The sequence below is a fragment of the Malaya genurostris genome, chromosome 3, assembly GCF_030247185.1.
Source record: "Malaya genurostris strain Urasoe2022 chromosome 3, Malgen_1.1, whole genome shotgun sequence".
NCBI classification, from domain to species: Eukaryota; Metazoa; Arthropoda; class Insecta; order Diptera; family Culicidae; genus Malaya; species Malaya genurostris.
Window position 1 is genome coordinate 87,435,386 of NC_080572.1, and position 11,347 is coordinate 87,446,732.

The 11,347-nt window shown below is 37.6% G+C and overlaps 2 protein-coding genes across 2 annotated transcripts; one reads left to right on the forward strand and one right to left on the reverse strand.

Annotated features, from left to right (window-relative positions):
* The first annotated feature begins 5,726 nt into the window (after positions 1 to 5,726).
* LOC131437024 (zinc finger protein 888) lies at positions 5,727 to 7,896 on the forward strand. Its single transcript, XM_058606064.1, has 2 exons — positions 5,727 to 5,880; positions 5,938 to 7,896. The coding sequence occupies exons 1-2, from the start codon at positions 5,849 to 5,851 to the stop codon at positions 7,589 to 7,591; spliced, it is 1,686 nt and encodes a 561-aa protein (XP_058462047.1). The 5' UTR covers positions 5,727 to 5,848; the 3' UTR covers positions 7,592 to 7,896.
* Positions 7,897 to 7,909: 13 nt separating this feature from the next.
* LOC131437025 (serine/threonine-protein phosphatase 2A regulatory subunit B'' subunit gamma-like) lies at positions 7,910 to 9,699 on the reverse strand. Its single transcript, XM_058606065.1, has 2 exons — positions 9,331 to 9,699; positions 7,910 to 9,272 (listed from the first exon to the last, which is right to left on the reverse strand). The coding sequence occupies exons 1-2, from the start codon at positions 9,383 to 9,385 to the stop codon at positions 7,939 to 7,941; spliced, it is 1,389 nt and encodes a 462-aa protein (XP_058462048.1). The 5' UTR covers positions 9,386 to 9,699; the 3' UTR covers positions 7,910 to 7,938.
* Positions 9,700 to 11,347: the final 1,648 nt, after the last annotated feature.

An 11,347-nucleotide genomic window follows, 5' to 3' on the forward strand; every position in this document is an offset into this window, starting at 1 on the left:
CCAGCCCGAACAACTACCACATGAATATGAGCAAAGCATAAATGTTGTACCAGGAAAGCTATGATGGAACAGTTACATATCGTGGCTTAATTACGTGTAGCGCGACAATTTCGTTGGATTTGATGCCCATGCTAGGTTGGTAGTCTGAAGGCAGGCGGTACAGAAATTGAATATCACATATCCTTTCGAAAAAGTTTAAAATTTAAAAAATTTAAATTCAAAAAGATTTTAAAGAATCGCAATCGCTAGTAAAATCATTACATTACATTAAATCAAATAAAGTAGAATATCACGACCCTCTTAGAAAAAAAACCTTCAACGGTGATCCTTCGTTGGTCCAATACGTTGGATCATTGGTCCATTGAAAGTCCAATCAATCGTTCAACGGGAGGCCAACACGGGACCTTCGTTTGCCGATTTTGAAACAGACTGTAGAACCGAATACCATTTTTTTCGTTGAACAAACTCGGCAGACAGAGAACCATTGTTGAGCCATTTTTAATATGAGGAGTTGGAACCCTGTTGGACTAGTTTTACTGGAGAATTTCTGAAGTTTTTTCATTTATTTTTGACTAACACTACATACCTGTACAATTCTTCTACTTCACGTTGAATAACAACAAATTTTCTTTCTATATGAAGGTAACACCTAATTTTGACACTATTTTTGCAGGAGAAAAAACAACAAACCGACCCAGCAAACTGAACGAATATTTCGTGCAGTATGTCGTTCAACATGCGCTCAACGACCAACAAAATAGAACCGCTTGCTGAGAGGGGAGCTTAGACCTTGAAACTAACGAAATAAGGAGTGTATGCCACCTGAAGCACCATGCAATTTTCACTAAAATATTATTTTTCGTCGCTGTTGCTGCTTTTATTGTTGTTGCTGTAGATAGTTTTGTTGTTGGGGTTAGAAGTTTTTGCCTCGATAGAAAGGATAAAATATTACAACCCAAATTTTCATTAGAACCTCGGAGACCACTAGTGTTCCACTCAGCTCGACTCTGTATGTGCACCTTTCGAAAGTTTTTCTATCCGCTCAATTTTCTCTCGATTTCAACTAGCTTAGGCTCATTTGACTACTACTAGTGGTACATTGATCAAGTTCGAAGATCCAATTTGGGTCGAATTTTCGTGTGATTTTTGCGACATGGAAATAAAGTTGTCTTGAACATTTAGGGAAATCGTGTGATAAGTGTCAAAATGGTTGTAGTTGGAATATTTCTATAATAGGCAGAAAGCTTTTGTTATCGTTCCGAAACGTAGTGGAACCTTTTGAAAGATCACGGCGAACAGTCGAGTAGATGGTAGTAGTGTTTCCAGCAGATTTTGGAATATTCATTCACCGGTGAATGAATATATAGTTTCCATTGCATTGTGAACGAACAATTTCACCGCTCACTAATGGCGTTTTCGTTTTTAATTTGCACTACACCGGTGCAGGGCTACACGGAGGCATGAATAAACGAACAAAAATGACGAAAACATAAACAGTAACCATTGACTACCATAAACGATTCCATTGCACAGAGCTACACCAAACTTTTGATGAGTGCTACACCAGTGGTATCGGCGCAGAAAAAGTGTAGCACTGGTGTAGTGCAATTGGCAAAAACGAACGGTTTCAGTGCAGCTTTCGCTACACCGGTGTAGTCCAATTTAAAAACGAAAACGACATAAGAGAACGCCTATCCAGCCAAAAAGAACCACACAAACAAAACGCTAGTGAAAGCAAATATATTCCATATATGCACAGATGGTACAGTGTGCTGGTGTTAGAGTCTTCATGAAGCACAGAAGCCGTGAATATAATTTTCTCTCTCGTTGCTCTGAGCGTCGTTCTTCTCGCAAAATATTTCACTGCAAGCTAACAATCTTCACGGGGCTAGGAAGTGACGAAGATTATATATTCAGTTTTCGCTAACATACTGATGACTGGCTCTCAGAACGCGAACGGATGTTATTGATGACTTTATGCCACGAAAACTGTTGCATATCATTTATTTGATTCGTGTCAAGTTAATAGAGGGTGAGAATTCTTAGTTATACTTGAATATTATAAACAGAAATAGCAGGAGTGCAGCAATTAGCAATGGCGATTTGGTGATTGTCGGATCTGGACAAACCCTTTAGGGAAAACCCTTAGGATAGGCAACACGGCGCATAAGGTCACTATAGTATAAGACGAGAACTGGAGGAAGAATACTGTGTAATACGCGTGGAATAAAGAATCGCGATATTTGTTGAGTATCCGGGTGTTGTATCTTCATACGAAATCCTACAGTGATCTCAGCAAATACTGCAAACAAACAAACGCTTCGTTTGCTGGGTTTTGTAGGGAAACTAGCTCCTGCACTCTTGTTACTTCTGTAAATCAAGTTCCTGCTGAATAGCGAACTTAAGAAGCGCTGTAATAAATGTACCAAAACACACGAGGAAAGCCACATGGATTGCCCAAACGATATAAAATGCTTCCATTGCCGAACTTCGGATCACCGCACTACGGACCCTAACTGTCCTTCGCAGCAAAAGAACAAAGCATAAAGTCTATAACTTAACCTACGCCGAAGCGAAAGAGTTGATATACCCGCAATATTTACGATGTACTGGCAAGTGTCGAAGCAGCAAGGAAAGCAAGACAAACGACAGGGAGCGGATCGAACATCTAGTAAAAAAGATCCACAAAATCAAAATAATGGCACGAATCAGTTCAGAAAACAATCAAATAATGTTCAAAATAATTCTTCAGATTCGATAGAGTGATGGAATAAGAAAATAATGACTTTAAATACCTATTTGTAGAACAGACCACGCATAACGCTTCCGAATAAAAGTAAACCTGCGAGATAAGAAAATACTAAGTATAATAAAGCTAGATATTAATTCAAATTACAATCTGAAACATGCATAACAATAGCAGAATTATTATCAATAGACACCGCTCTCTCTTTTATTGTATGCGATAGAATAGAGAATGCAGTAATATATACAGATTCAAAATCTGCATGCCAAGTGATCAGCAATAAAGAAAAAGAGAAATCAATTCCTCAAATAATAAATAAAACATTAACAAATGCATCAGCGTTAGCATTAGCTAAAAGCGGATTGAATAGAACCACTATTATCAATAACACCTTTTAATAGAAGGTGCCTGCTGTAAATTTAAAGCCGATACGCACAACAAAACAATTTTATGACAAACATCCATGGTTCTATAATAAAAAAAAATAAAAAACGAGCACATAAGACTGCCGAAAATTGCGAAATCTGAAACGATCCCGAAAATTGGGAACATATAATCATAGACTCGCAGACATGACAATATGAGTAAATAGTAAAAATAATTGTTCTTGATGCACTAGTTCCACCTATATTGTACTGCGCGAACTATTTACTATCGGTACACCTCTTGTGTTATGTAAAAGTTTTTTTTATTAGTTGGTTCCCCCTCGTTTGTCAACACCGATGAGCTACTTGCAGGGATGCCTGATTTCATCATAATATTTGAAAATGAATCGTCACAATAAATTATTGGATTACGTTGATAATATATTTAACTTTTTTAGCGATGGTCACCTTCATTTATTTTTCTCAACGTTGTTCATCTATACTATTTTTGATTGTGTTGGTAATTTTCACCCGAAATTAAGGGACCAGAAGTAAGTAAATATTGTAACAAAACGGGTTCGATTTTGTATTGCGTTGAAAGGTGAGAAGTAGGCACAATTCTGTATATAGTTTTGTCAATATGTATTAAAACCAAGATTGAAACTGTATCCTGCATGAAATTCGCATGGACGTATACAAATCAATACATTACAGGTAATTCTGTATGAATGGCAACTCTGTTGGTAAATGAAAAAAATAAACACAGTCTAGATGACAGACAGGATGTTTTTGATAGGAGCAATTTCAGGAATGAGTAGACGAAAAAGTGACAAATTCAGAATCGACCTATTTTTGTATGTATTTTTGCATTTCACAAAAATTGCCTTTTTCAAATCGTAGTAACTCGGAAACCGTTAATTGTACAAAAATGGCGTTCAGGAAGTAGTTGTAGGGAATCGCTCTACTCTAAAAAAAATATACACCAAAAAAATTTTTTGATTTTTTCTCAATAATTACAAAATAATGCGAAAAAGTTAAATAAAAAAATCAGGGTTATAATTTATTTTTTATAATATGTATTTTAAAGCTGTTATTAAAACCAACAGATTGATGGCTATACCATCCGTGCCTTTGGAAAATGAAGAAGTAACAGCTAAAACAGTTTACGAGTGCATGCAAATGATCAAGTTCTTTTCGTTGTAATTCGGAAACTGTTAATCGTACAAAAATGACGTCCAGGAAGAAGTTGTAGGGAATCAATAGGGCACTCTAAAAAAATATATATGATTTTTTTTCAATAATTTCAAAATGAACCAACGAAACTACATTTAAAAAATCAGGGTTCCGATTTTTTTTGATAATTTTTATTTTAAAGCTTTAATTAAAACCTACAGATTGAAGGCTATCCCATCCGTGCATTTTGAAAAATGAAGAAACAACTTATAAAACCGATACACTGAAGAAGGATGTAAATAACATTCCGAAATATGCGTATCTGTATTGTAACGTTTGTTATGCTTCATTAAAGTATAGTGACTTTGTGAAAGTGTAATAACGTGACAGTGAAATAGTGGAATTAAATGGTACATAAATAGTACAACTGTTGAAAATGAAGAAGTTACAGCTAAAATTTAGTCATCATTAAAAATGACAAAAATAATGCTCGTGTAAGGGCCGCTATAGTCTTAGCTAGAGTGACTATAATCAGAGTGCCGACAGCTGTTCGTTTGGAATGACAGCTACCAGTTCCAAACGAGCAAACGACCTGTCAATTCAATGTAAAGCTAATGGAATGTGTTGAATTGTTGCCAACATTACGGATGAGAAGTCGTCACTCTGGTTATAGGCACTCTAGTTATAGGCACTCTAGTCTTAGCAACTCAGCCCTTTCCCGCATAGCGTTTTGGCTATCTGGGCAGCCATGGCCACCAGAAGGCTACCAAAATTGATTCAGTGACGGTTGTCAAATCCAATTTGACAAAACAAAGTCGTCTGTATCTAAGTTAGCCGAGCGTTTTCATCTTGTCACCTTCGCTGAAAATGTCAAAGATTTCAATGTGGAAAAATCCTGGTGGATACGGTTGTATCGTTTGAGTTATATATCTGGCAGCAGTGAGGCAGTCGGTCACCAGAATGTCTGCCAGCCATATTTTTCCCGCTGGCAGCGTTTAGTCAGCCATCTGGCAGCCATGCGTATGCGGGTTACAAAGAGCTCAAGACCAGTGATGCCACTTTTCGTTGAACTCAAATCCGTAGATTTGGTTCCAAGTGTACTTATACTAGTACATTTACATAAACTTAACAGCTTTTTAAGCTCTAATCCACAAACGCAGGCTTCTAATAATGACAGATCGATGGCTAATAGATGCATGATTACAATTTTAATAGGACAAGCAAAAAAAAAATATGCAGACGATGTAACAATATTTGATAATTTTCCTTTGAAATCAAGAGAAATAATGCTACATTAGGAGATTTCTTGTAAAATAATGCTAAATCCGTAGATTTCATATGATTCATCCGTAGATCCGTAGAAAAGACTGAAATCCATAGATCTACGGATAAATCCGTAGGGTTGACATCACTGCTCAAGACTTCAAAAGTCAGCTCACCAGAGAAAAGAAGAAGAAGATGTCTTCGCTAGCATCCTAGCATCATATCGAAATATTTATAAATAATAAGAGATGTTCAGTGCTTTACAGATTGTCAATTTATGTGAGTTATAGACCATATAGCCATGGATGCTATTAAAAACGAAATGTCTGAATTGTAAGTACTTTGCAGACTTTTATAAATCTATTGATTTTAATCATATCTTTTCAACAGCATAATTGATCATCCCGAATCATACTGCCGTTTCTGTTACTTAAATAAAGACTTGCAGTCTATTTTTCCTTCGAATGGGGAAGCAAACCTTCGCATAATTGTTCTACTGCAAGATCTAGTTAATATTACTCTAACCATAGATCAAGACTTTCCTTCAGCGATCTGCAATCAATGTTTGCTAAAATTGGAGGAGTTTGAAACATTTCGCACAAAATGTAGGATTTTTAGCGAACAAATAAGAGCAAAGCGGCAGCAAAATATGGACCGAATTCTGTCTATTGTTAAAAATGAGTCCATCGATTCCGATTGTGAAGAACGCCGCCAGCCGTTATGTTTTGATGAATCTTTTGCTAAAACCGAACTAGAGCTAGAATGTGTAACCGAAGCATTTGTTAAAAACGAACCATATATAGAAAATGAGCTTTCTTTGAGTTCAAGTAGTCCTGCGCCTCAAACAAAGAATAAAATACGTAAAACAGGAAAATCCATAATCGCAAGGATGAAAAAGAAAAGCGTTACTGATTTAAAACGGGACAAACGTAAGAACGAGCATAAAGACTATCGGTGTAAGATTTGCGATCAATTCTTTATCAACAAGGAAAGCATTAATTTTCATCTAAAAAAACACATGGACACAGTGAACTTGCGATGTTGCTACTGCTCAAAGACGTTTTCATCTACTTATGCGTTGTCTCAGCACGCCATTACTAGCTATATCTTGAAATCGTTCCCGTGTCAGTATTGCGACATCTATTTTCCAACTAAAGAGAAACTGTTTGCACACGAATTCTATTGTGACAAAGATGTTCCCGAGAATGAGTCGCAAGCTGATCGCAATATTACCAAAGCAGAGAAATGTTCCCTTTGTCCATCGAAAAGTTTCGATACATTGCATAGCCTGCAAGCTCATATGACACTGCACGAGGCGAAATTCAATTGCGAAAAGTGTGGGGTTGATTTGCCTTCAGCTGTGCTTTTAGAAAGGCATTACGAACGATATCATTCTCAAGGGGCAAAGCTGATAGCTTCTACTGTTACTTGTGAACCCTGCCAGCGAACATTCATAGATGCCAGCGCCTATCGAAGCCATCACACAAGATTTCACGACGATCAGCAGCATTCAGTATCCCGTAAGCTGGACGAAGATAAGCCGTATGAGTGTGATAACTGTCAGAAACGATTCTGGTCAATAAACACAATACGCTATCACGTGCTTGTTCATCGTCAATACCGTGATTGTAATCTTTGCACAGAGAGCTTTCGCTCGAAAAAGGAGTTGCGCGATCACAAATTGTTCTATCATCCTGTAGCTTGTGAGTTTTGTTCCCGAACTTTTTACTCCGAAATGGCTTGCCGGTCTCATTGCAACATGATCCACGGAATGGTACAAGTCAGGCAACTGGCCCGTGATACTGGTAGGGTGTGCTTTTCCTGGCGGAAGATTTCCTATAAATGTGCAACATGTGAATTAGAGTACGACAAATTTCAAATGCTGAAAAACCACTATTCGAAAATGCATTCTAAATCCAAGCTTATGATCAAATGCACTTACTGCAATAAAAATAGTGCATCTAGAATAGGGTACGTAGGACATTTGATCGGAAACTGTGGTCAAACACCGAAGAAGTTAAGGACCGGATCAACGAAAATATAGTAGTGTGAGCATGACTGTTAAGCCATCTGAAATCTACAGAACAAGCTTGTATGAATAGGTTTTTTTTTTAAATTCTATCTATAATGGGATTATTATGGGAAAAAAATTTACTTGCTGCTACCTGGCGTAATAATTTTAAACGTTTAGGGGATATTGACAACAGTACGTTAACAGTATACAGAGAGTATTAGAGATAGAACCGAATTCTATACGAATTGTTGAAAACATTTTATTCGTAATTGATTTATAAGTAAATGCATGTGAAGAAGAAATATTTGAATGAAGGCACTCATGAATAGCTAAAATATGGTCATTACTTCATCTCTATTTCTAACAAAGTCCGAATATCATAAGTTGTGTGTTTCCTCAGCTCCCGCAGAATCCGTCACCATAACTTCGCGGTTTTCGTAGGCCCAGAACTTATGGAATTCGATCAGTATGGAGACTACTGTTTCTCCGTGGCCGCTATTCAACAGATCCTTCAGTGTTATCTTGGTGGGATTAGCAGGCTTTACCATATCGAAAATTTCATCCTTGATATCAGCGAAATTAACCGGTTCAGCACGATGCGCTGAGATTTCATCTTGAATACCTTTGAAAAAATAATTCAAAGTAAATGCTGTCAAATAGCCTTTATGTTCCACGTCCAATATTCGAAACAAGTAATGCAAACTCTGCGGCTCTGACCGATTCTCAAGGGCTAGCACAAAGTCAAGATACGTTTTATAATCCATCTCCCCATCGTAGGTAAGACATTCAGCAAATACTCGATCTAGAAAAATCGGTGTGAGTGTCCCGGAACCATAGCCAATCAATTCTTTCTTGCTAAGCATGCCATTGTGGTCTTTGTCTAGATTTAAATAATGTCCATACACACTGAGAGCAGAAGGAGCTGAAAACCAGTTCATTTCTTGAGCATCCTTCGGGATCTCCTCATCTCTCAACTCCAGTAAATCATCTAGAAAGCTGCAGGTTAGGATGTCTCGTATCCGGATCCTTCCCGTCCGCAGTGGATCCAGAAAAAAGAAAAATTTCCTAACCGTAGTACAAACATAAAAGCTATGAAATGATTTTTCTAGGCCTTCCAGTTGCGGAAAGGTTGGAATTAGCTCCAATATGTAGGACTCCAAATCGGATTCGTTCAAATACCCTTGTCCGGTGTAATCGTACAGAGATAGTCCAATCCGAGTTTGCTGTAGCCACACCTTTCTCATGGCATAATTGAACAAAGACATAACACTTATTTTGCTCGGGTAGCAACTGGAAACCACTAATCGCGCGAAAGTGGATGCCGTCAAATAACGTTTAAATTTATCCCCCGCGATAGTTGCTACCTTGCAATAATTTTCATAGCTGATGTATTGTTCCTCACCCATCAATGGGGGCGAATAGTGTTTCTCTAACAGGCTCCAAAGGAGTTTTAGCTCATTATTGTCCAGTAATTCTTTGCTACGCTTCTGCAAAAATAAAGTTCGCGCTTCTTCTCGTAATTTTTGTGCCAGACCATCGCTGTGTTTCGGTAGCTCAAAGTGAAATTGTGGTATGAATCGATAAGAATCAGATGCTTTACACTTTTCAATATTTTCTTTGAGTTTTGCATTCGATATGTCCTGCCGGTAACGTTGAAAAAGAATGTCTTCAATTTCGTCATCCGTTTGAAAAGGATGTTGATGTCGAATTTCTGAAAATAGTATATTCTACTGTAATCATTATTACAGCTTACAATTTTATATCATTACCTTCTTTATTAATTAAATCTAGATTTTTGAGAAGTTTCGATCGATATGCATTCATTTTATTTTTTTTTGTTTACAGCTTTTCTCGGCTACCCGCATAGCGTTTTGGCTACCTGGGCAGCCATGGCCACCAGAAGGCTACCAAAATTGATTCAGTTACGGTTGTCAAATCCAATTTGACAAAACAAAGTCGCCTGTATCCAAGTTAGCCGAGCGTTTTCATCTTCTCACCTTCGCTGAAAATGTCAAAGATTTCAATGTGGAAAAATCCTGGTGGATACGGTTGTATCGTTTGAGTTGTATTCCTGGCAGCGGTGAGGCAGCCGGTCACCAGAATGTCTGCCAGCCATATTTTTCCAGCTGGCAGTGTTTAGTCAGCCATCTGGCAGCCATGCGTATGCGGGTAAGACCACCCGCATACGCATGGCTGCCAGACGGCTGACTAAACGCTGCCAGCTGGAAAAATATAGCTGGCAGACATTCTGGTGACCGACTGCCTCACCGCTGGCAGTTATACCACAGACTAACAGACAGGACACTCAAATTAGATTCTTCAATCATTTTAACTGTCATTTCGAATATTCCTTTATTTGGGACAGTACTCACATGTGTCATGATGGCGCCACGTTACCCTATCAAAAACATCCTGTCTGTCATCTAGACTGTGTTTATTTTTTTCATTTACCAACAGAGTTGCCATTTATACAGAATTACCTGTAATGTATTGATATGTATTTGCATTTGTATGCGAATTTCATGCAGGATACAGATTTAATACATATTGCCAAAACTATATACAAAATTGTGCCTACCTCTCATCCTTCAACGCAATACAAAATCGAACCCGTTTAGTGGCAATATTTACTTGCTTCTGATCTGCCGCCACTTAATTTCGGGTGAAAATTACCAACACAATAAAAAATAGTCTAGATGAACAATGTTGAGAAAAATAAATGGTTACCTTCCAACATCGCTAAAAAGTTTAATATATAATTAACGTAATATAATAATTTACTGTGACGATTCATTTCCAAATATTATGATGAAATCAGGCATCCCTGCAAGCAGCTGATCGGTGTTGACAAACGAGGGGGAACCAACTAGTAAATTAACTTTTACATAACACAAGGGGTGTACCGATAGTAAATAGTTCGCGCAGTACAATATAGGTGGAACTAGTGCATCACGAAAAATTATTTTTATAAGAATTTACTCATACTGTCATGTCTGTTAGTCTGTGGTTATACAACTCAAACGATACAACCGTATCCACCAGGATTTTTCCACATTGAAATCTTTGACATTTTCAGCGAAGGTGAGAAGATAAAAACGCTCGGCTAACTTAGATACAGGCGACATTGTTTTGTCAAATAGGATTTGACAACCGTCACTGAATCAATTTTGGTAGCCGTCTGGTGGCCATGGCTGCCCAGGTAGCCAAAACGCTATGCGGGACGTGTCTTGTTTATTTCACGCCTTTTTTTAGAACGGCCAATAAGCCATCCATCAACATTCACTTTGAAGAGTTTGGTCCATCTCGCCGGCCTTCGTGTTATTGTGTTTTGTGAATTTTTCGATGTTGTGTTGGCTTCTTTAGAAAGTTATTCCGGCTTCTTGTAGGAATTGTGTTATTTGTTTAAGTTCTTTTTCATTGTTGTCTGTTAGTATGGCATTTAAAGGTTTTTTATTTTCCAGTACTTTGTAGTAGGATCTGGTTATCATCCATTTCGCGCAATCGTATAGTATATGCTCGATGTTTTCCACCTCTTCACACATATCGCATAGATCATCTGATTCCCATCCCCATTTAAATTTTCGATCTTTTGTATTGCAATGATTAGACCTGATTCGATTTAGGGTAATTTTTTCGTCGGTTGGTAGTTGATTTATTCCTTTTTCGATATACCAAACTTTTCGGCATGGATGTTTTGAAAATTCGAAGTGTTTTATTCCCTTGTAGCCGGAGATGTTTTGGTATTCTGAAATCCAATTTGACCAGATTTCCTCTTTTGCTAGTTTT

Excerpts from the sequence above, each read along its gene's own strand:
- LOC131437024 (XM_058606064.1), top strand. The coding sequence starts at position 5,849 with ATGGATGCTATTAAAAACGAAATGTCTGAATT. Across the intron at positions 5,881-5,937 it reads AAAAACGAAATGTCTGAATT|CATAATTGATCATCCCGAAT; the intron begins GTAAGTACTTTG and ends TCTTTTCAACAG.
- LOC131437025 (XM_058606065.1), bottom strand. The coding sequence starts at position 9,385 with ATGAATGCATATCGATCGAAACTTCTCAAAAATCTAGATTTAATTAAT. Across the intron at positions 9,273-9,330 it reads AGATTTAATTAATAAAGAAG|AAATTCGACATCAACATCCT; the intron begins GTAATGATATAA and ends TACTATTTTCAG.